This window comes from Triturus cristatus, chromosome 10, assembly GCF_964204655.1.
Source record: "Triturus cristatus chromosome 10, aTriCri1.1, whole genome shotgun sequence".
Lineage (NCBI taxonomy): Eukaryota > Metazoa > Chordata > Amphibia > Caudata > Salamandridae > Triturus > Triturus cristatus.
Window position 1 is genome coordinate 1,230,582,508 of NC_140593.1, and position 24,333 is coordinate 1,230,606,840.

The window sequence follows — 24,333 nt, forward strand, 5'->3', positions numbered from 1 at the left end:
CGGCAGAGTCAGTGAAAGCCTTCCTATCGCCACTTCTAAACATGGATACTTTTTCTTGAGTTTTCAAACAAGAGAACATAGTCTTAAAATCATGAATGCAAAAGGACATTTGTATGTTTTTAATATCCTTTAGCTACAGAGACTGTGTTACCAGCTACATTGCGTAAAAACATTTTTTTTAACTGGTTGCAGACATTGTGTGCATAGCTCTGGGTGTCCAGGACCATGTAGCAGAGATGGGCGTGTAAACATTAAGACTCAGTGTATTATAGTGACTGGTAAGAAACTTGCAGTGTTTAATGCACTTGCTGCAGAGTTCTGCATGCATTACTACAAAATACGTTACAGTAGCGCCTTGAATGGGCAGGTGCTGTGTGGTGCTTCTTCAGTTTGTAAAGTACGCGCACTTCTTTATTTCCAGTCAGATCACTGCCCTACAACTTTAAATTGCTCTTGCAGAGTGTAGCCTGCTGGTTATAATTTTAATTGCAACAAGTTAGCTCAGTGGGTCAGTGGGGATGCTATGGGGACCCCTGTGTACTCTGCAGGTCACGAGTTTCAATCCAGGTGTTCTAGGTGGTGTAATATGTGATTAATGATAACACCTGCATGTCATTTGCAGGCCCACTCTGTTTGAAACTTTGCTGGTTTGACTCAATCTTTATTTCTTACAAGGTTGAGAAACAGTTTACCATCAAGTAGAGTAGTAATTAATAATAATAATAATAATATGAAATTTATAATGTGCTCAGCTTACCCGGGGGCATCCCGGCGCAGCAGACCAGAAGAAGAGACTCGGCTAATCACTACTATGGAAACAAGTGGGTCTTAAGAAGTTTCCTGAATGGTAGGATCTTGGGCTCTGAGCGAATCTTGAGGGGCAGAGAGTTCCAAAGAGAGGCCACTTGCACAGAGAAACGCCTACCCCCAGAACGAGCTCTTCTTACTCTCGCTAACTGCAAAAGGTGTTTTTGGTCCGAGCGCAGCAGACGTGGGGGTTTGTAAGGACGGGCCATGTTAGCAAGGATGGGGGGACCTTTGCCATGTGAAATTTTGTGGGCTGTACATAGCGCTTTAAATTTCACCCGCTCCTTCACGGGGAGCCAGTGAAGCGCTTTGAGGGCCGGAGCAGCAGACTGCCTTCTGGGAACATCCATAAGGACTCTCGCAGCTGCGTTTTGCACCTGTTGGAGGGTTTTGAAGGTCGCTTCAGGAGCACCGAGAAACAACGCATTCCCATAATCGAGCCTCGATAGAATCAGGCCACGTATCAACAGCTTCCTAGCTGGATCAGAAAGCAGAGGTAGCACCTTTCGGGCTGATCTCAGTAAACCAAAGCATTCCCCTGCGGTCTTCCTGGCATGAGTCCTGAAGGACAGGTCTTCTTCCAACCATACTCCCAAGGACTTGATCTCCTTTTTGGGGGATGGTGGGTCACCAAGAGACCGGGGCCAGCAGCTCGCAATAATGGAGGGGCTGGGGTTGCCCAAGAGCATCAGCTCGGTTTTACCTCCATTAAGCTTTAGAGCGGAGATAGACATCCAACGATAAACATTGGCAAGGCAGTCGTGTAACACCTCAGGTTGTTCCGCCAGCTGAGTGAGGCCCACCACCAGCTGCGTATCATCAGCATAACTGATGATCTTCACCCCTGAAGGGGCGACCACTCTTTCAAGTGGAGTCATATATATATATTAAATAAGGTAGGGCTCAACGATGAGCCCTGCGGGACTCCACATTGAAGAGGGATTGGGGCAGATTGCTCTGACCCTTCCCAGACTTGGTAGAAACGGTCAGAAAGAAAAGATCCCAACCATTTCAGGGCCGTCCCTGAGACACCTACCTCTGACAGACGTTGGAGGAGCACCTGATGACTCACGGTGTCAAAGGCAGCACTCAAGTCCAGGAGGATCACTGCCACTGACCCTCCTGTATCTAGAGTGCTCCTTGCCTCCTCCACTACTGCCAGCAAGGCAGTGTCTGTTCCATGGCCGGGGCGGAAACCAGTCTGGGAATCTCCTAGCAGGTGGTTAGACTCAAGATGGTGAGAGAGCTGACGGTTGACCAACTTCTCTGCAATTTTAGAAAATCCAGGCAGAAGTGAAATTGGCCTGAAGTTGGTCAAATTGGATGAGTCCAGTCCTGGTTTTTTCAATAGGGCTTTCACCACAGCCTTTTTCCATCTCTGGGGCACTATGCCCTGAGCGAGTGAGAGGTTCAAGAGATGAGTCAGAGGAGTTGACAAGGTGTTAGCCACGAGCTTAAGATGTTTTATGGGAACTGGGTCACTCGGGGAGCCACTCTTCATCTCCAACAGGACTTTTTTCACCTCCTCTTCCGAGAAGGGGCCTAAAGATGCTAGCTCAATCGGGCGACTTGTGGGGCTAGTAACCGGTTCATGGCTTTGAGGAATAGTAGGTAAGGAGGATAAGATTTTCTCTATTTTAGAATGGAAGAAGCTGGCCAGTTCCTCACATTTTTCTTTGGGATTATCATGCAACACTGGAGGGACCGGGGCTTTTAGAAGTTCCTTGAAGATTTTAAACTATTCTCCAGAGGAATAGCTTGCTCTCTCAATCCTGTCGCTAAAGAAAATCTTTTTGGCGTCCTTCAGTGCGCTTTTATATTTCCTCGACTCCCTTTTGTAATTGGCCCGGCTTTCTTCCGTCTGGTCTCTCCTCCAAGCACGTTCAAGCCTTTTACAAGAGGTTCTGATGCACCTAAGTTCGGGGGTATACCAGGGGGCAGATCCAATTCTTCTCTCCCTGACAAGCCTCCTTTTATTCGGGATCAGTAAGTCCAGAGAGTTAGTCAGCCATTCGCCCAAGAGCTGATCAGCGGTGTTGGGGTCATCTACAGGGTAAGGACAGGTTCTAGCTAGTTCTTCCGCCCAACTGTCCACCGGGAGCTTCGACCAGAGTCGTTCCACAATATGTTGTCTTGGTGCGGGGTCTTTCTGGTTCCCCAGCAACCAGCTAAACGGAATGAGATGATGATCGGTCCAGGGGAGAGCCAACATCTGGAGGGCCTGTAGGTTCGCAGAATTAGCAAAAACCGCATCAAGCTGATGACCTCTAATATGAGTAGCTCCCATATTAACGAGCTGTAGGTCCAGTGCCCCGAGTGAACTAAGAAAATCCCTTGCTACTACGTCATTGGGGTCGTCAAAATGAAAATTGAAGTCCCCAAGAATGACAAAGTTGGACGAGGCAGCAGCCAGTGGGATAACAGCCTCCATGAAAGAATCCACAAAGTCCCCTAGCGTAGCGGGAGGCCGATACACAAGGAGGCCAGCAATAGAGACAGTAGAGGAGACGCGAAGGGTAAACTGACAACTTTCAGCGTTGTTGATGCCGCAGTCTACTGCTTTGCATAAGAATGTGTCTCTGTAGACAATGGCCACTCCACCCCCTCTCCCATCCGGCCTATCAAGATGGAACATGAGGTATCCCGGGGGGAGAGCGTTGACAATGTCGGGGTCGGAACCTGTAGTCAGCCACGTTTCCGTCAGGAATAAAACATCCAGACTATGGTCCAAAAGGATGGAGTGAACCTCCGTGGCATGACAAGGCAGTGATCTGCAATTAAGCAGAGCCATAGTCAGTGAGTCAGGGTCCTTGCAAGTGCTATGCGGGCGACAGGCAAGACAATGTTTAAATGCGGAACCCTCAATCCAGTAATAGCAACAGCTGGGGTGTCTGGCCGTGCGTAGAGCAAGCAGTGTGTCCTGCGAATACCTGTGAAAGGGGGCCCGAGGGCTAGAAGAGTCAAGCAGAGTGGTATGCCCTACGCCCGTCTGGGCCCGGACGGGCACAGACGGGCTAGTCTTTGGCGTGTCTTCGGCGTGCTGAAGGTGTGCCTGCTGCGCTCGTCCGCTGCGCGGCCGAGAATCGCACATGTTATATCAGGAGAGGAGGCGAGGGGGCAAGCTTGAAGCCTGTGACAGCACTGAGTTCAGCTGCGCGGGGAAACCCTGATCGAAGAGGTATGGGAGCGCAGATAGGAGAATTAGGAACGCACAAATATTACAACAGTAATTTTAAAAGTGTAAAACAATGCGAGTAGGAACAAAGTGCAGACGTGCTCCCGGCTGTGCCTCGGGAGTTCTAAGAGGTAAGGGAGCGCGGATGAGGGATTAAGAACACACAATATCACAAAATAGATTTAAAAATGTAAAACAAGTGCGGGTAGATGCACAATGCAAGCGTGCTCTGGCTGTGTCTCAGGCGTAGTCAATTCCACTGTCTGTAATTAACACCTATTATTATGTAGCAAAAATAATTTCAAATTAAATCGTGTGCTGTGTAAATTGTTATTATCAGTGCAATTACACACTTTGACCTGCATTCCATGCATAAATTAAAAGTACACATAGACCTTAATAAAGTAAATTCTGCTGACAGATGGTGGCAAGCCAGATTAGTGACTTGGGTCTGTTAAAGGTGATGGGGCACAGTCTAGACCTTTATGGAGACTGTAATCCAGGTCTGAAATATACCAGAAAGAGTTAACATTTACTTGTTGATCATGACCAGAGAGATAAGAGGAGCCCCGATCAAGGGCTTTATTGCGACTTCAAGAGCTTTACACCCTTGAAGTCTCTCACGCCCTCCAGGGTCCGTATTACAAATCCGGCTCTGTGCCCAGCCCTCCTTTAAATGGGTCCCACAGACGAAGTGGGGGATAATGTGCCCTGTGTACACTGAGTGTGCTTTTCCGCGGTCAGGCGCATGACAGACTATAGAAGCAAGAATGTATGTGTGTATATATATATATATATTATATTTTTTTTTATTTGGTCTTTTATAACTTATACCTTCTTAGGTTGAGGCCTACCAGACAGCACAGCTGTCTGATTTGCTAACGACCTCTTGGGGACATTCGGAAAGCTTTCCAGGGAATGTATTCTGCCTGTTGTTTTCCATTGGCTTTGTGGTTTGTAACTCACAGTTGCTTGCTTTCTATATGCTGGCTGTATTTTGTTTTATGCTGTCCAGCTTGATTTCGTCCCTCCCGTTGCCCAGCCCTATTTACTATATTCTTTCACCAGTACTGGATTTCTGTAAACAAGCCTTTAAATCCCGTTCTTATCTGTGCATTCAAAGACCTAGGTCAAATATTAAGATCTGTCTTCCAGGTAACTTGGTGTTTACTCTTCTTTCACTGACTTCATAGTGAGAGGATTTATCTGACAATCATGCTGGCTCGAGGGGAGTGCTTGAGGAAGGCTGTACAATGTCATTTTTTTCTAGCACACAAAATTTAAATCTCTGTAAATGAACAGTGCAGATATTTCAGAAATTGAAAAAGCCCAAATGAAGGGCGTTTTTTGGTTTGCATTATCTATCATCTAAATGGAGCAGTATTGTGGAATATTTGCTTCTTTTCAAGTCAATGACATTTGGCTATTGTCTTACTAAACCAAACTTAAACACGGGTTGAGATCACTGTTTAGGTTTCATCAGCTAGGAGAACGTTGTTTGAGAAATCTCGAAGGTCATCATAGGAATAAGCATTGGCTGTATAATCTATTGGTAACCGCACTGTGCATATCCAGATCAAAAAGATCATACATCACATAGGGTTTTTTAGATTTAAATTGCATTATATATTATAATTACATCATGTATTTACAATTTTTGGCACTGGGATGTAAAATGATTTGCCAGAATTTCACACTCTTCATTCAAATGCCAAGGCCATGATTTGAACCCTGGACTGTAGTCGCCAAAGTCATCAATTGAGCGCATCACCACACTCGTCCGTAGAGGGCCTGTATGAGATTATAGATTTCTTTTAAAATAAATATATTAGTGTTACTCAAATTAGAGCCATTACCATGTCATATGGTGGGTGTTGCATGGAGTAAAATTCCTAATATGAAGGATTTTGCAGACGTTCCAATATTGACATTTTTCTGCAAATTATGCGTTACTTTAAAGGGCTTTTTTTGGCTCTGATCACCTTTGTGATGGCATCGCGGCACTTTTTAGGTCGAGCCCACCAGACGGTGCAAGCTGTCTGGTTGCAAAAGACCGAATATGAACTTATAGTGGGACGACTTGCTTTCCTCCTCTTGTGTTTATTCCTCTCCTGAAGCATAGCCCCAGGGCTACTGCAGTGACTAAATGGCTGATGCATATGGCAAGTAAATTAGGCTGTGGCAATATTTCCCTTTCCATTCTTACACTGCCTTATCCTTTATAAATTCTGATCAGAGTTTACAGAGTGAAAAGTATTTGAAAAATAAACCATGCCATTTATAAAGATTAAAACATCACATTCAATGTAGTTTCGAGACACCATAAGATGTTTACTTTTCCTTCAGCATTTTCAAATGTTTTTTTTTTTTTAAGTTTTTAAAAAAAAAACAATACCTTGCAAACAAACACAGGCAAAGTCAACAGCTCACTTGCATTATAAGCTAAACCTATTGGCTTTGCCAATGCTTGTTGAAGAATTGATGGCCTGGGGATTTCTAGACCGTGATACATATCTGTAGCCAGATAAAAAATAAAATAGATTGAGTGTAATACAAATGTAATCCTATTTGGATGTGTCCAATTTCAGATTTTTCACCGGTTTTGTGTGGTGCTGTAGTGCAAGAGGTGACAGATGTTTCTTGGGTTCTCCTTTGGTCGGTGTGGGAAAAACAAAACGATAGTCAGTTAAATTATGATAGACCATGAATAATTCAAGGAAGTTGTTGAATTGGCAGCAAATGACCTAGTGAATAGAATCTCTGGAAATGCTGTAAGGTAAATACCAAATCTTTCCTTCTTCTGAATAGCCAGAGGATTTGATAAAAAGCATAACTAGCATTGGCATAGCCAATACGTCTCGCTTTTGGGACCTTATAAGTATTTAGTTATGCAGCACAATATCCTTGGTGCAACAACATCAACTGTTGCATGGCTAAACACTTATAAGGTCCCAAAGGCGAGACCTATTGGCTATGCCAATGCTTGTTTTGTAAATGTTATGACTTTTACCAGGCGTTTTTATTGCCTTTATTGAAGCCAAATGTATGTCATATATATACTACACCAACTTTGCTCCAATTCCAAGATTTATTGGAGAAACAATCGATGGATACAGCTTTCAACCACCGGTTTTCTCGCCTTGTAACGTTCTAAACCCTCCCCATATATCCTCCCAGAACATTCATCCCATTATATTCGAAATGACATCAACACAGCTTGCCTTTTACAGAAAGTTATAGTTATTACCCGAACACTCGTCAACACTTGAGTAGGCTTTGTTACCACCCAATCGTGTCTTAACAGTAAGCCGGTATTGTCTCTTCGGGTTCATGTACAGTTTTAAGGCAACCATACCCACGATTAGAGTGGATTATAACACAGGGCTCATTAGTCTTTCACAGTAATATACAGTCTTCTTTGGCAAGTAGTTGCCACCCATTTGAACTTACAGATGTAAGCGCCACAATTATATTCAGCTTCTGGGAAGCCCACTCGCCACAAGCACTGCGTCGCACTTTGGAATACCTGCCTTGTGGAGTGTTATGTTTTACAATATATGTTTCACTGACAGTGAAAACTTAAAAGCAGCATGTACTTTGGTTTTATTGTCAACACAAAGAGAACTCTTTGGATGCCTCTTCTCTAGGAGGTCCTATAATGATGGAATACTGTGCTATGGAAAGATGGAAACTCGTGAAAGTTTCTCGAGTACTTTTTATTGGCATCCACGCAGTGAGCATCAGTAAAGACCGTAAAAGTCAAACAAACTTCAAACGCCCCCTAGAATGATAATTCTCCATGAACATGTGCACTAAACAAGCAGCCTAAAGATCATGCAGTGGAATGTTACAATAACCAATAATAACAAAACATTAATGTGACCTCATAAGTAAACACATTACTACAAATACAGGCAACAGAATCCCCATTGTATATAATTGTAGCGGAATGGGTGCAACATGGACTTTACAGCCAAGCTTATGTAATGGGATTGCACATCTCCACCAACAACGCTGATGCCAACAACGTTGCCGCCAACGCAAACTTCTCGGTAGCCAATATGATGGTCAACGGCCAGGCAGATTAATACTAACAGAGCAAAACAACATGTGCCTTGCTATCGTGCACATTGGTAATTTCGGCAATGGAATAGTTTATAATAGAGAATAGGACAGGACATAGTGGGCGTTCCATAACAGGCAGCTTTACCTTCCCATGTGAGGCTTGATGGGAAGGATCTGGGAAGATCTCGGGGATAAGGACTCCAGGGTCAACAAAGCTGTTAAACCCCAACATGGCTTGCCTCAAATAGGTCAAACCAGCATCGATACAATCAATATTATCAATAACTATGCCAAACAGATTTCGCCGTATTTCTGGAACTTTTACTGCTCGTATTGTGCTGCAGTTCAAATGTACATTAATCACTGAAAGTGAAAACTTAAACAACAAGTTACTTACAAACTGATGGCATTCTAAATCATCGTAATTCCTTTTAACTTCGAGAAAATACATTGGGTAGCAGTGAAAACCAGCTAACCATCGTCAAAGCGCCACTTGCGGTTGCCACTTCTTTATAACATATTATGTAAAAGAGAATCTAAACAAGTTAGGTGGTAGAGACGATGAAAAGCCTGTCTCAATAATTAAGACGTCTCCAACCAACTCCCCTCCCCAACAAACGCTGGTCACATTCCGCACCCGGCAAACTAAAAAAAACAACATGTGAATGGTGCGCGCCGCGCGTGCTGCACTAATTAACAAGCAACAGCTATTTTTGGGAGTCGTGCGTGCGCGCGCAGCCTTCACTTTTCAAGCACTGCACTCGTGCTTGTGGCGCGCCGCTGCTCGCTCCCGCAAGGTGGATGCCGCCACAAGCACGAGTGCAGTGCTTGAAAAGTGAAGACCGATGGCTAAAGGCCCTCCTAGAGCAACGCATACGCGCTGCCTAGGCGAGACCTAAAAAGGAAGCGCATCGCATTCCATATTTTACGCATGTCACTTTTTATTTTAAGGAACCCTGTTGCAATGTAGTTTTACTTTAAACTCTGGCTTTAGTGAGCTTTAGCATCACCAGTAGACGCGTAATAAAAAAATAGCAGTATAGAGAAGTGAAGCTCTGACTTCACTTCGTTGTTGCTCGGGCATTTGATTTGAGAGCATCCACCTATGAGGTAGTTCCGCCGTTGTTGCTCAGGCATTTGATTCAGAAGCAGTTCTCATATGAGGTAGTTCAGTAGTTGCTTGAGCATTTGGTTTGGGAGAAGCCCACTTGAGGTAGTTTCGTTGTTGCTCAGTGTAGGAAGCTGGCTCTGCATATGGCGTCCGGATATTCCCCCAGAAGTGTACAGGGCTGAAATCAAACCCAAAGTGCTCTATTAGTGGTAGTGTGGGCGAGCAGCCTTAGGCCTAACACAGAGGAGTGTGAGACATTTATTGTGCGCGCAATGACCAATAAACAACACACGACTCAAAAAGGAGATTCACACCAATTTTTAAAAAAATAAGCTTTGCTCAAGATTTATTTTAAGAACAAGATCTTCACAAAAAGGTAAGTACGCTTCAAATAGAAACTCTTTTCAGTTTCAAAGGTTGACACAGTGCAATATTCAGTCTTTGCAATGTTAAACCTGTGGAGGAAAACAATAATGCGGTTTTACAGGTAAGGAAAAAACTTACAAATCCAGTCTTCGGGTTGCAGGATCAGCAGAAGACGAGGTTCAGTTAAGCACAAACCCTGCACCACCAGCGGCATTGGGGTGGCCGGGGGCAAAGGTAAAATTTGAAGTTCAGGCCTAATGTTACCAAATGGAGAGATGGGGTTGCTTGAAGACACATTGCTTGCAGGTAAGTAGATCGGTTGCAGGGCTCAAGCTTTGGAGGTTAAAACAAGCACAGGGGCACAAGGCAGTACCAAACATACAACATACAGCACCAGCGGCACAGGGGCAGAGTGCAAACACGGTGTCAGGCGCCCAATGCAATTCTATGGAGAAGCTCTGTTTGGAAAACAGGCTACAGGCGACGAACTGGAGGGTGCATGGAGGAAACCAGCAACAGCAGAGGTAAGTTTGGATACTGTAGGTCGTCCGGACACCGTCGGTCGAGCTCCTGAAGGCCCACGGGCTTCAGTTGCTGGCGTATCCTTTGATGTTGGGTTTCTCTTACCTGGCTGGGCGCAGTCAGGTGGAGCCTTCGGATTCACACTGCAGGTATCGTCGTGGAGTCCAGGAGGGGGTCAGCCAACGCTGGACTTGGGCTCTGGATCGCTGGGGAACCTTTTCTGGATCAGTGAACCACTTGAACACAGGCCAGAAGCGTTGGATGCAGAGTGGTCAGAGATCGCGGAACCAGAGGGCACCAGAGTCCTTAGAGTTGCTTTCTTGTGGACAGAGCCGCTGTCCTCAGGACTTCTGGTATTCTTCAAAGGCAGGCAGTCCTCTCAGGGGTTGTGGAGGTTGCTGACTGCAGGACAGGCGTCATTTTCAGAGTATCTTCGAGGGCTGCAGGCAGACCGGTTGGGCTGGAGCCAAGTCAGTGGGTGCCGACAGCCTTCTCTGCATGGCGTCTTCTTCGTTTTTCTTCCTAGGTTGGCAGGAACTGGTTTCAGGGTCTGGGGGAGCCACCTACATACTAGAGTTAGGGGCATTTTAAGGGAGTGACAGGTAGGGTCAATGTGCACCTTACCCGGGTTGTCCACACTCCCAATTATGCCACCCTCCTGTGGGAGGGGGCATAGACCTAGCCCTGATCGGAGGAATCTCCCCATCTTCAAGATGGCGGGGACTGAAAGATGTGCTTCACCTCGCCTCCTACACCTTAGGGGTGGAGTTGGCAGAGGTGGGCACACCTCCTATTCTTCCTAGCTTTTCGCACCAGTTTTCCCACCCAAAGTGGGGGACTGAACCAGGGGCTGCCATCTGCTGCTAGCAGCAGAGGCTGGGGGTCACATTACAAAGGTGGCAGGCCTTTGAAGCTTCCCTCTCGATCACTGTGCCCATGCTGGGGGAGGTGGTGTGACGCATCCGTCCTGGATGTGCTTTGTTTCTTGTCCCAGAGAGTGGGGGCTCTCGACCCAGGAGTCCAGAGACATGTCTAGTGGGGGCAGGCTGCATAAAGCCAGTCAGAGACCACACCAGGGTTGGTAGGTTTTCAGGGAGCACCTCTATGGTGCCCTCTGAGTACATTTCAATAAATCCCACACTGACATCAGTGTGGGTTTAATGAGGGAAGAAGTTTGGTAGCAAACACTCCTGTGTTCAGAGAAGCCATCCTGGTGCTGTGGAACTCGAGTTGATGAGTTTCCAGCCCACGTACTCTCTATGGCTTCCTTGGCACTTACAGTATCTAACAATAGACTAAAATACTGTAGGGGCATATCTGCTCATTCAGATATGCCCACCCCTGTGGTACAGTGCACCCTGCCTTGAGACTGTACAGCCTTCTAGAGGGGTGCTTACCTATACCTTAGGCAGAGCTAGTAGGCATGGCATACAGACAGTGTGCCATGTTGACTTTGTTGTTTTGTCTGCACCAGGTCATGCACGCTGCAGTGGCAGTCTGCATAGCCTAGGTGAGGGGTCCCTAGGGGACCCTGTTCAGTCTCAATGCACAAGGTACCATTTACTGAATACTTACAGGGGGCCTGAAGTGCCAATTGTGGAACAGTTTTAGGGAAAATGCACTGGCACATGGGACCTGGTTGGCAGGGACGCTGTGCACTTCAATCAAAATAACATCGATTTCCATGTCAAAAGAGGCACTTTCACACACTCGGGCATTTGATTGGGGAGCAGCCCACCTATGAGGTAGCCCTGTTGTTGCATGGGTATTTGATTGGGGAGCAGTCCACCTATGAGGTAGTTCCATTGCTGATAACAAATAGAAATTGGTCTCACAGACCCCATGTCAAATATCATAGGAGGAATCTTTACATTGTGTGATATTTATGCATACAGTATGAATCTGTTCTCCCTTTTGACCATTCTGACAAAAAATATAGAAAGAGGTTTGACATTGTGAACTCCGTGACAACTGTCTCAAAAGGGGATTTGCATTGTGTAACACTAAAAGATCTTCTACAGATTCCTTGTTGAGGAGCAGCTAGCGACATCAGTTTTTTTATTGCATAAATTGCAATTATATTTAGTTGTGTGCTATAGTAATTTTTCTTGTTAAAAGTAAGAGCGCTGGCTTGACATTGATTTATTACGTGTTCTTTTGTGCTCCCGAGTAAGCCTTGGACTTCTCTGCCTTGGTACCCTGCGAATCCTGTGCTAAAGGGGTGTATGTGATGCTTTAATGGTAAAGTGTCCCCATAAGTAAAAGACACTGTCACAATTGGAGCCAAGTAACACCTGATTGCCCCATGGCTCCTCCTTTTCCCCCTACCACCCCAAAACAAAAAACTTTCACCCATTACCATTGCGAAGAGCTACATATGTTATTGTCTGAATGTTGCCGGTTAAACATGTTTTGGTGTAAAGCGTGATCTACTTGACAGTGTTGATGCCTATCATAATATTTCTTTTACGTTGTTAGACATCCTGTTGCCACCAGGTATCTATCTACTATTATACCCACCCGTTGTTTACTTCTCCCACAACATTACAGTAAAAACTAACTTTAGTTTTATATATATGTGTGCATATATATATATATATATATGTGCGTGTGTGTATATATACATATACACTGCTTAATATGTATATAGGTCACTCTAAAGATTTAATATGTTATTTTATTAGATGCTAATGGGTCTCTGTTTTATGTATCTATCACAATATATAAATATTATCATAACTATTATATCTACAAGTGCTTCACTATTGAAATAAGAAAAATATCAAATTAAAATTTTACAAAGTTCTACAAATAAATAAATTAGCTTCAAGTTCCACAATACTTGAAAGTCTGAATTTATACAATACAACTTTAAATCTCGAAATATTATCTTCCTTGTGCATGTATATCCTTTCTATGTTTTTATATAGTTATGTATCTATATATGTATTACTCTTCTCCTACCATAGAAGGAAAACAAAAACTTTTACTCTCTTCAATGCACTACTCTGTCACACCCCATACTGCTCTCAATCCCCTCTCTGACCTACCTCAAACCTCACTCTACTAGTATGAGCTCTAAAATAACCCTTTCTAGACTCTTCCCTCCTCTAACCCTTCTTGGCTCATCCCAAACCTCATTTTACTACATTGATTTCCCAAACAGCACTTTCTAAATCCTTCCCTCGTGTATCCCTCCTTTGACTCACCCAAACCTCATGTTTCTACCATGATCTCACAAATAACACTTTCTAGACTCTTCCCTCTTCTATCCCTCCATTATCCTATGCAATCCAACTAACAGACTTGCATGTCCACCGCTCAAATTAACACAAATGTCCCTATACTCATCCTTTTTTGGTTCCAGAGTAGCGTGCTACTTGCCGAAAAGTGCTTTGAGGCCTCTTGAGGGGTAGTAAAAGCTATCTAAATACAATTGCAATATATAGCATGTGCCCACGTTTCTTGTCAGTGGTGACGTGGCGCAGAGCTCTTTTTAAGCAAACTTGCCCTACCTTCTAAGTAACTTACTAGTACGCTCATCTGCCATACTAGACTGTAACCCAAGTATGATATCCAAATTTGCCACCAGCTTATATTTGCCTGTGAGTGAAGAGCAGTCACGTGCTATCCCTTTTAGGCCCCTTCTTGAAACCTTTTCAGAGCTGCTCCAATCTTCTTAAGCTCAGAGGAGAGCTATACAAGTCAGTCTTCCCTCTCTTGGAAGTTACTTTGATGTACATGTGATGCTAAAAGCTTTAATTGTCCCTGGGTATGGGATTACAGATGTACAAGTGCCAGCTCCGTGGGAGCGCAGGGAGTCGATGTTGCATATGATTATTATTTATTTTTTATAGGTGATCGATAGAGTGTGATAGCTGAGGCATGCCTATCTGTGCTGTAGCCTCTGGGTGTTCAAAATAAAATAGTGTAGGCATGGCAACTTTAATTGTAAGGTTCCTTGACTTGCAAGCTGTTCTTTATGTTGCAGGAGTTGGAGTGTCCATCAGTGGAGGGCCTTTTCCTAACCGAGCCGGAGACCATGCTGGAGCTGTTCTGCACCCCATCTGTGCACCGCCTCGACATCCTGGAGTGGATCTGCACACGGTAAGTCCAGGATAGATCTGTGCATTGTCAGAGGCAGTGGTTGCTCTGTGTCTGGTGGGAGGGTGAGGTGGATTTGTGCACCAAATGATTCCAGAGTAGATCTTTTGATGGTCATAGGCAGTCGTGGTCTGCACAGTCAGAGGCGGGTGGACCAGGGTGGGGCCCTGCTCCTTGTCAGAGTGTAGGGTGGAGCTGCATGCAGAAGGAGGCTGGATCTGGATCTGTAGAGCATAAAACCATTACATAATTTAACAAATTTAACAAATGGATTGTTTTGGAAACTTGTTTGGAGATTTGCCACATGGCACCAAAGTTGTTAAAGAAAAGTGTTTTTCTCTGGACTAATCACCTAATCACAACAGAGTCTGTCTACCCTCAGGAACTTTGTAGCATCATTCTTATAGAAAGCTTTTCTTGCTATACAGCACCAGAGTGAACATGTGTTTTGCTTACACAGAGATTTTTGATGTTAATAGCCTCCATAGCGCCTCTTCTTGTTTTTTCGTCTCAAAAACAACCCTTCATACTGCTAGTTTACCCGAGACTCTGTAAAGTCGCCCCTATCCCGTCTTGTACCCTGTAGCCACAGCTTCAGTTTGTTTTTCCTCTGCTACTCGTAATATGAGAGTGATGGAAGTTTAGTAGCTTAAGACATCCCCTCCTTTCCTGAGGGGAGTGGGGCACAGAATGTGAATTTGGGATTTTTAGTAAAATTACAATTCAATGATGACTGGCCCAGGATCCCCCTGATTAGTTTTCTGGGAGTATAGTGCAGAGAGCCAATCCCTGGAGTCTGCACATTGTGGTGCTCTAGATGGTCCGGGTGTCCAGATCGGAAGGGTTATTCAAGTTACAGCGGAAGTCCAGTTGTACTCTGAAGAAGTCCTCGCTGTCCCACCGTTCCATCTAGAACTTTCTCCGAAACCCTTCTGGCTTACAGCAACTGACCCTGAGAAACTCATTTTAAACTTACTTCCCATTTTATGCTTTGCACTTTGGCTAAGTTTCAGCCTTACTGCATGGCAGTGTGATTGACAGTTTCTCAACATTCTGTATGATAGTGTTTATATCAACATATGCATACACACTATGTGTTTTTTGAACCACTTCTTTCAATGAAGACTTAAGTTTTCTCACTCCAATGTAGGTGCACAGTCTTGTGGTGAGTGGGTATTAGTTTACTTTCCATAATGATGAAGGGTCAAGCCGACTCTGAAAGCTTGGTAATTTGAAATCTGGAAATAGAGGTTGTAGCTTAATCAGAACAGAGCAGGTCCTGTCTCGCCGCCCTGGTTGAGTCCACTCTTGCTGTACGATTTTGAGTGCGTTGTTGGTTTTTCAGTGTCCAAAGTGAGTCAGCTTTCATGGCGTGATGTTGGTCCACTTTTGTTGGGTGCTTTGGATCTGCTCTTGCAGCGCGGTGCAGCTCTTATCTTGCAGCGCGGTGCAGCTCTTATCTTGCGGTGCGGCTCTGCTCTTGCAGCGCGGTGCGGCTCTGCTCTTGTAGCGCGGTGCGGCTCTGCTCTTGTAGCGCGGTGCGGCTCTGCTCTTGTAGCGCGGTGCGGCTCTGCTCTTGTAGCGCGGTGCGGCTCTGCTCTTGTAGCGCGGTGCGGCTCTGCTCATGTAGCGCGGTGCAGCTCTGCTCATGTATTGCGGTGCAGCTCTGCTCATGTAGTGTGGTGGGGCTCTGTTCTTGCAGCGCGGTGCAGCTCTGCTCATGTAGTGCGGTGCGGCTCTGCTCTTGTAGCGCGGTGCAGCTCTGCTCATGTAGCGCGGTGCGGCTCTGCTCTTGTAGCGCGGTGCGGCTCTGCTCTTGTAGCGCGGTGCGGCTCTGCTCTTGTAGCGCGGTGCGGCTCTGCTCTTGTAGCGCAGTGCGGCTCTGCTCTTGTAGCACTCCAATGTAGGTGCACAGTCTTGTGGTGAGTGGGTATTAGTTTACTTTCCATAATGATGAAGGGTCAAGCCGACTCTGAAAGCTTGGTAATTTGAAATCTGGAAATAGAGGTTGTAGCTTAATCAGAACAGAGCAGGTCCTGTCTCGCCGCCCTGGTTGAGTCCACTCTTGCTGTACGATTTTGAGTGCGTTGTTGGTTTTTCAGTGTCCAAAGTGAGTCAGCTTTCATGGCGTGATGTTGGTCCACTTTTGTTGGGCGCTTTGGATCTGCTCTTGCAGCGCGGTGCAGCTCTTATCTTGCAGCGCGGTGCAGCTCTTATCTTGCGGTGCGGCTCTGCTCTTGCAGCGCGGTGCGGCTCTGCTCTTGTAGCGCGGTGCGGCTCTGATCTTGTAGCGCGGTGCGGCTCTGATCTTGTAGCGCGGTGCGGCTCTGCTCTTGTAGCGCGGTGCGGCTCTGCTCTTGTAGCGCGGTGCGGCTCTGCTCTTGTAGCGCGGTGCGGCTCTGCTCTTGTAGCGCGGTGCAGCTCTGCTCTTGCAGCGCGGTGCAGCTCTGCTCATGTAGCGCGGTGCAGCTCTGCTCATGTAGCGCGGTGCAGCTCTGCTCTTGTAGCGCGGTGCAGCTCTGCTCATGTAGCGCGGTGCAGCTCTGCTCATGTAGCGCGGTGCGGCTCTGCTCATGTAGCGCGGTGCGGCTCTGCTCTTGTAGCGCGGTGCGGCTCTGCTCTTGTAGCGCGGTGCGGCTCTGCTCTTGTAGCGCAGTGCGGCTCTGCTCTTGTAGCGCGGTGCGGCTCTGCTCTTGTAGCGCGGTGCGGCTCAGCTCTTGTAGCGCGGTGCGGCTCAGCTCTTGTAGCGCGGTGCGGCTCTGCTCTTGTAGCGCGGTGCGGCTCTGCTCTTGTAGCGCGGTGCGGCTCTGCTCTTGTAGCGCGGTGCGGCTCTGCTCTTGTAGCGCGGTGCGGCTCTGCTCTTGTATGTCGTAGTGCAGTGTGGGTCTGCTGCCGTAGGGCAGTGCGGCTCTGCTATTGTAGCGCAATTTGGCTCTGCTATAGTAGCGCAGTTTGGCTCTGCTATTGTAGCGCAGTGCGGCTCTGCTATTGTAGCGCAGTGCGGCTCTGCTATTGTAGCGCAGTGCGGCTCTGCTAATGTAGCGCAGTGCGGCTCTGCTAATGTAGCGCAGTGCGGCTCTGCTATTGTAGCGCAGTGCGGCTCTGCTATTGTAGCGCAGTGCGGCTCTGCTATTGTAGCGCAGTGCGGCTCTGCTATTGTAGCGCAGTGCGGCTCTGCTCTTGTAGCGGGGTGTGGCTCTGCTCTTGTAGCGCGGTGCGGTCCTGCTCTCGTAGCAGGGTGCGGCTCTGCTCTTGTAGCTCAGTGCAGCTTTCTCTCATAGCGCAGTGCAGCTATCTCTTGTAGAGCCGCTTTCTCTCGTAGTGCAGTGCAGCTCTCTCTCATAGCACAGTGCGACTCTTTCTCTCTCTCTCTCTCTCTCTCTCTCGTAGCACAATGCAGCTCTCTCTCGTAGCGCATTGCAGCTCTCTCGAAGCACAGTGCGGCTCTCTCTTGTAGCACAGCGCGGCTTTCTCACATAGCGCAGTGCGGCTCTACTCTTGATCGGAGTCAATTCTAGTAGAACGTGCAAGTCCAATCTCTTTCCACAGTGCAAATCTGCTGTTGCTTCTTCAGTGCAAGTCGTCTCTAATTTTACAATGCGAGTCTGTTCTTGAAGCACAGTGCAGGATTGAATTTGTTACTTTGTGTAAGCCCTGTTTCGTTGTACACTGTGAGTGTGCTCTTGTAGCAGAATGACAGACCTCTCTTGTAGTACAGTACAAGTCGTCTCTTTCTTGCAGCACGCGTCTTTCCCCCTCCACTGTTGTAGTGTTCTTGTATAGAGTCCCTCTTTTCATACTCCTGTAATCTTATTTATTTCTCCTCCGAGAAACATGGGGCTCTGTCAGGTACTTGTCACTGCTCCCACCATGTCCTGGTCTTCTCCCTTCTGCTGCCGGTTTTGTTTGCTCTTCCTCTTTTCACACGGTTGCTCTGCATTCTACTTGTGTGTTTCTCTCCTAACACAGCTCCTCCTACTGTTCAGTTCGATGTGCCGCCTCTCTCATAACAATTCCTTTCCTTTGTTGCAGGATTTGCCCACCACTCCAGGATCAGTTTTCTTGTCTGAAGGAATCCCAGACCGATGTGAAAATTAAAGGTATACCTTCTCTCTCTCCTTTAAGAGACCTTGGTGACCTCAATGCACTTTCACCATTTGAGGATTCATGCTCTGGTCCTCGCAGCTCCCTGGTTCTGAATACAATCTTTGAATAACAGTACAGTGGTTAGCATCAGCGTGCTTAGCATGTTCAGACTATACGTGTTAGTGATTGATGTTTGCTGTGTCGTGCCGGGTTAAGTAGTTCTATGTCCTGAAGAGGCCGCAGTTTACAGTAGCCCTGGACTACCAGCAGATGCTCCAGGTGTGCAGGCTCCCTACATTCCAGAAGCGGGGGCAGCAGATAAACTGCATGCTCCTGTCTAGAACGAAGCCTGCCCCAAGAGCAGAGGAAACTATGGAAGCCGTCTGATAGCCCAGAGGGATATGCAACAGCAAATGCCAAAGCAGGCCCACAAAAGGTGTTGGAAAGAATGCTTGCACATAGTGTGAACCTCTGCCTAATGCTCTGGGTAGCCGTCAAAATCACGTGTTTCACCCACTGTGCCACTCGAGACAGAGACTCTGCTTCTTATAGGAAGATCCCATCACGAGCTGCTAGGCAAGGCACCCTCCAGCAGGGAACACAAGCAACCCAAGACTAGTTTTGGGCTCGTCCGTGACTTATAGCTTGGATTCTGTGGCTCATCTGGGTGTGCACTTGGCCACTTAGACTGTTACATTAAACAAACAAAATGTGGTGGAAAGAATGCTTGTCAATACTCTAAAATACTTTAAAGCACTTAGGATGGTAGCACTCCAAACCCTTGTGTTTCACCCACTGTGCCACTCTAGACAGAGGCCCACATTATGCAAATCAGTACTGACCCTGCTCCTCATGGGAATAGTCCATCCTGAACTGCCAGTCGAGATCCCCTTCAGAAGAAGGCCCAGATGTTGTTTTGAACGACAGAACAGCGGGCTGTACACCACTGTATTATTGATAATGATTTCTTGCACAAGTTACCCGTGAATGATTGCCAAAGTACTGTTATCCAGTTGCATTTGGAAAACTGTTGGTAGCCACTATGGCAAAAAATTCTTTTGTTTTCCCTGGCATAACCTAAATATGCAGGTGGGTACGCTTGACTCCAAAGGGTGAAGTTCTCTTGACATAGTCATTCCCCGCCTGTGCTCACCATGAACAAGGAAACTTTGTTAGGAAAGGCATCCTCTTGTTTATCGATTAATGTAACTATGCACACATCTGATCAGTGTTGTTGCTTGTGGGTATGGTTGTTTAGATTGGCTCCCGCGACTCTCACCAGAGCTACAGACGATCCTGACTAAGCGGGGTTTGTGTCCCTGCTCCTTGTGGGACTTGATGTTCCCTTCTTCTCCGTCTACTGCTAGACGTGCCCCCTCTTTATCTAATCGAGTCTACAGAGACCCTTCAGTCTCCAGCGTGCTTCTAAGTGACCAGTCTCGTGAGACTCCACCCTGAACGCCCCGGTTTTTAATAATCGTCCCCAAGTTTATAAATTATCCCAAGCAGGCATGTGTGTAGTAAAGCGCTCATGAGAGGTAGTTTCTACAAAAGCAAATATTAAAGGATTTTAAAAGGTCTTGAATAGTAAGAGTAATCCTAAAATAGTAGATACAGTTCAGACTGGAATTCTGAAAATGTTCTATCTAGTGAGACATGAGGTTGTTGCACAAGGGTGACCAAGAATGTGGCTCACTGTTGGTTCCTCTCCTCCAAAGTCCTCCTGTGAACTGGAGCAGAGAAGACTGGCGGCTGTGATTCATCGTGTTGCCCCACCACGGGCAAGGCTTCTTGATTAGGCGAGTGCTTTCTTCCTTCATCATGGGGGTGCAGCGCCTTCTGAAACTGGACTGGAGTGGGCGGAATAAGAGCAGCGGCACAGATCCCTCGCTGTCTTCTATTTCGTTCGCCTTCGATCATTGACAGCCAGGTCCAGGTTATTTCATGCCCAAAGCTTCAAAGTCTAAATGAATATTACTCCGTTCCTGTACGCTGAAGGGGTGGTGGTTCTAAAAGCTTACACAGCACCACAATGTACAGCACCAACCATATGACCATATCTACCCAAGAGTAGTTTCTGTGTCTCGAAGATTGGGAAGGACAAAAGACCTGCCTCGAGAGGATTTGTGCCACAGTTTGTTCTTGTTGTAGGTGTTGGTACAGGGGAAGGTGGAGGCCACTGGGTAGACTTGTCAAGAAAAGGAAGTCATTTGTAGTCCAAGACCATAGATAGGACTGAATGGCATCTTTCTAAAGAGATGTCTGTCTCCATGATGAGTCCTCAATTGTAAAGACTGCGGCAATAACAGGCCGAAGTGACGATGGGTAGAGTAGGCTTTAAGTGACCACCACAAGCAGTGCTAAGTTTTGAACATCAGCCTTTACCACGCATGCCTTTACCACGCATGCCTTTACCACGCATGCCTTTGCAACGCATGCCTTTACCACGCATGCCTTTACCACGCATGCCTTTGCAACGCATGCCTTTGCAACGCATGCCTTTGCAACACATGCCTTTGCAACGCATGCCTTTACCACGCATGCCTTTATCACGGACTCCTTTACCATGCAGGCATTACAATGCTTTGGCATTTAGAACGCTTTTTAATACCACACAGAGCTTTACCAGGAATGCTTTAACAATGCAATGCACTGGTATTGTCAGATATAAATGTTATTTTATTGGGGGAATATATGTTTTTTGAGGGTTCCCACGCACCCCCCTTTTTTAATGTTTTTGTTTTCCTTTTTTTAAGGGTAACCCCTCAAACCTCAAAAACATTTGAAACTCCTAACGACTTTATTTCTTCTCTCGTTGAATCCTAAAAACACTTGCCTCCCTTTACCTCTACCTACCCCAGAATTCTAAAAATAACTTGCCTCTTCTTACCTCTGAACCCATAACCCCTAAAAAAGACTCTTCTCCCTTTACCTAGACCCACCACTGAACCCTAAAAACCCCTTACCTGCCTATGAACCGTAAAAACTCCCTGTCGCCCTGTACCTCTACCCTCCCTTGCCACCCTTAACTCTTACCCATCCCATAACCCTTTTTTTGTTTTTAAATGAAATAATAACTATGACATATAAAAAATATTCTAACCTGCATGATAAAGTACCACACTGTACAGAATTAATAAAAGGACTTGCATGATACTTACCTGTGCTGTGCTTCCCTGCGTTGGTAACGTCCTGTGGGGTGAAGGCTGCATACCTAAGTTTCCACCTGCTACTGTCTGCCCCTCCCTGCCACCCCAAGGGACATGATATGTGGCAGGGATGACTGCTGATGTGAATCGCAGCGCTATGACTAAAAGATTTTAAAGTTTACCTCTGATGAGCAGACCTTGAGCACCCCTCTGGCGGAGGAACCATTGCAGTATATGACGGCCGACTTCGTCAGCGCAGTTTTCAGTCCTAATGGTATCCGTGGCTTGATAAGCATCTGCTTTCACCATCAGGTAGTCCAGAGTAGAAACACAAACTTGTGAAGTGAACGCCTGGCAAAGAAGTATCTAGAATGTTATGATGTTTGGCCAAATATTGCTGTTGAGCATTAGCTGCTCTCTGCAAACACTTTGCTGTATTGGGAATCTGTGATGTATAAAGTTTCTTAGTGCCCTGAATGAATGTGGTCATTTTTAGGTTTCGCCTACATGGAACTTGTGCTGTGCTGTGCTTGCGAAATCTCTTGTAGTGGGGAGAAAAAAAAAAACTTAAAAGTGGCTTAGAGCTCGCCCATTACTTATGTTTACTTACATTGGTTGGCTCCCACGTCACTCTCGGTTCTTTTCTTCCTGTTGGTCAGCACCTCCTCCTGCCTCCAGCTTCCTGCTTGGCTTCACATTTTTATCCTTGCTTTGGTGCTTAGACCAAGTACTGCTTCCAGCGGCCAGTGTCCTTCCACTGGTGACGTACTTTTTTATATTTGTATATATTTTTTTCTTTCCAGCGCCACCTCCCTTCCATTGCTGCATGCCTCTTCCTCGCATGTCCCTACCCCAGTCGTTGCAGGCCTATCCATTCCCCCACCTCTCTCATGACACTGCATGCCCTTTCCCCAGAATGTTGCTTGTTGCCTCCCTCCTACATCCATCATAGCTAGGTTTTTTTTGTAGCGCAAAGTCCTATGGAAGGACTCCAAGTGCTTTACAGGAGCGCCAGTTACATTACAGAAGGAAACCTTACTTTTTACAGGATCTGGGAGATTCAGTGATTTGCCCAGAATCACAGGATGTTATGCTAGCGCCGAGACTCGGACCTGATACCCCAACTCCAAAGTCAGCAGCTCAGCTCATTGTTCCAGCTAGCTACACTTTCACACTTTGGTAACTGCTATGGGCATTTGTTCAAGAATATAAACTGTATATTAAGTATAGGGAAAACACTATTTTAACTTCTTTGTGTGTGCATAGCTTAAAGAAAGAAAAGAAAACATTCTATGACGTGGTCATATTGCTTTTTTTTCCTTTAAGCTATGTAGCACAGCAGCTCACACTGTAGTGCAACATAAAAAAAAACATTGACAAAGCCAATTAGATCTCGCATAGGCAAAACGATTTGGCTTTGCCAGTGCTTGATAGTAAAGGAGTCACCAGCTCATGCTTAGGAGAATTCCCTGTTTTTGGGGGCCTCAGTCTTGTCTTGAGATAGTGGTGGTGCTCTGAGTCAAATCAAACCATGAGGCGGACAAGTTTTCCCCCTTGACCTTAAGCAATGACCTCTGGGTAATGGAGCCAAGCACGCCTCCCTCCTAAGGGATAACTTTAATTCAAGTGTCCTGGGGCCCTGGAGGAAGCTGCAGTCCTCTTACGTTAAGTAATGTGGCTATTGATGGGATTATCTTTGTCTGCAAAGAGATTGGTGGATCTTACCGGTCATAGCGGGGAGTTTATTGGCCGGTCCCAAATACCAAAAACATTTGATGTCCATGTAAAGTCTGCCCGATCTGTTCAGAGTAATATTAACATTTAGTTATGTTTTAATGGTAAAGTAATAATCCTTCTGAAAGGAACTGTGTGATCTTTGAGAGCAGCCCTGGCACCAGGGGCACCACAGGACTGGTCTTTTGATTTCAGCCAGGTCCAGAGTAAAGAGTTTGCTGAAGGCTTTAATAGCTGCTGGGAATGGACTGATGTACCTTGAGCAGAAGCGGGTGAAAGTGTGCCCAGCGTGTAAGGCCTGGTGCAGCTGTACCAGGAGCACAGCAGGTGCGTCCAGTTGCCACCATGATGCGTTTGTGCCCCGAGTGCCACAGTTGAGTCCTTGGTGCTGAGTGGTTACAGCCCTGAAGATGAGGTGTGCGTGGAGTTTCACACAGATCAGGGGTTCCTTGAGGGGTGCAGGTGGTCCTTGAGTGACCCAACGGGTCAGCATGTCCTGCGTGCTGCATCCTTCCAGTATATCTTACATGCTGTCCTTGGCAGGTGTAAACAGAGTGCCCTTTGAATGAAGTGATGCTGCGAGACAGTTGTGTACTGACTCTGCCAATAGCTGAATGACCGCTGTTTCTCCTGTTTTTCCCCAGAGATGGCCAATCTCGGCTTCCGACTGATGATGTGCCGGGCAGACGACTTGGACTTGATCAAGGTACGCAATGGGTTATCACATGGAGGAGGGATTTAATTGTATGTGGGAAAATTGAACACAAAACATTCTCCTGGACGAATATTTAGAATTTTTGGAAGGAGTTTAAAGCAGTGTCCTCTGAAAATAAGTAATACCTGACCTAGCCTCTGATAAGGCGCTTCCATCCTTTCTACCTGTGCTCCCCCCCCTTGCCTTTTACATTTTAGGAGCATCTTTCTGTATTTTTCTAGGGATGTTCCCCTTTCTCTCCTTCCACTTTTGTGATTGTTACACATCATATTTTGTTTGAAGTGCATTGTGCAGGTTTCCTTTTACTGTAAATCACCTCTTACACACTTCTTGCCATTGCACTGAAAGGTCATTCCAGGAGAGTGCCAAACAAAGAAAATGCAAAATCTCCCTCTCCATGCCTCCTGTTTCTAACCAGCATTAAAAATGCAAAAGGTCTCGCCTTTCATTAAGTTAAAGCCAGTTGAGTTGCTATACAATACCATTAGCAAAGCAAATG

The 24,333-nt window shown here is 46.2% G+C and overlaps 1 protein-coding gene across 1 annotated transcript in view; it reads left to right on the forward strand.

The window, feature by feature from the left end:
• Window positions 1–24,333, forward strand: part of HAUS7 (HAUS augmin like complex subunit 7) — a 95,783-nt gene that overhangs the window by 13,844 nt on the left and 57,606 nt on the right. The window contains exons 2-4 of the mRNA XM_085629825.1: window positions 14,038–14,153; window positions 18,183–18,250; window positions 23,764–23,825. Of these exons, the coding sequence (XP_085485951.1) occupies window positions 14,038–14,153; window positions 18,183–18,250; window positions 23,764–23,825 (246 nt within the window). The remainder of the gene's footprint in view (window positions 1–14,037; window positions 14,154–18,182; window positions 18,251–23,763; window positions 23,826–24,333) is intronic.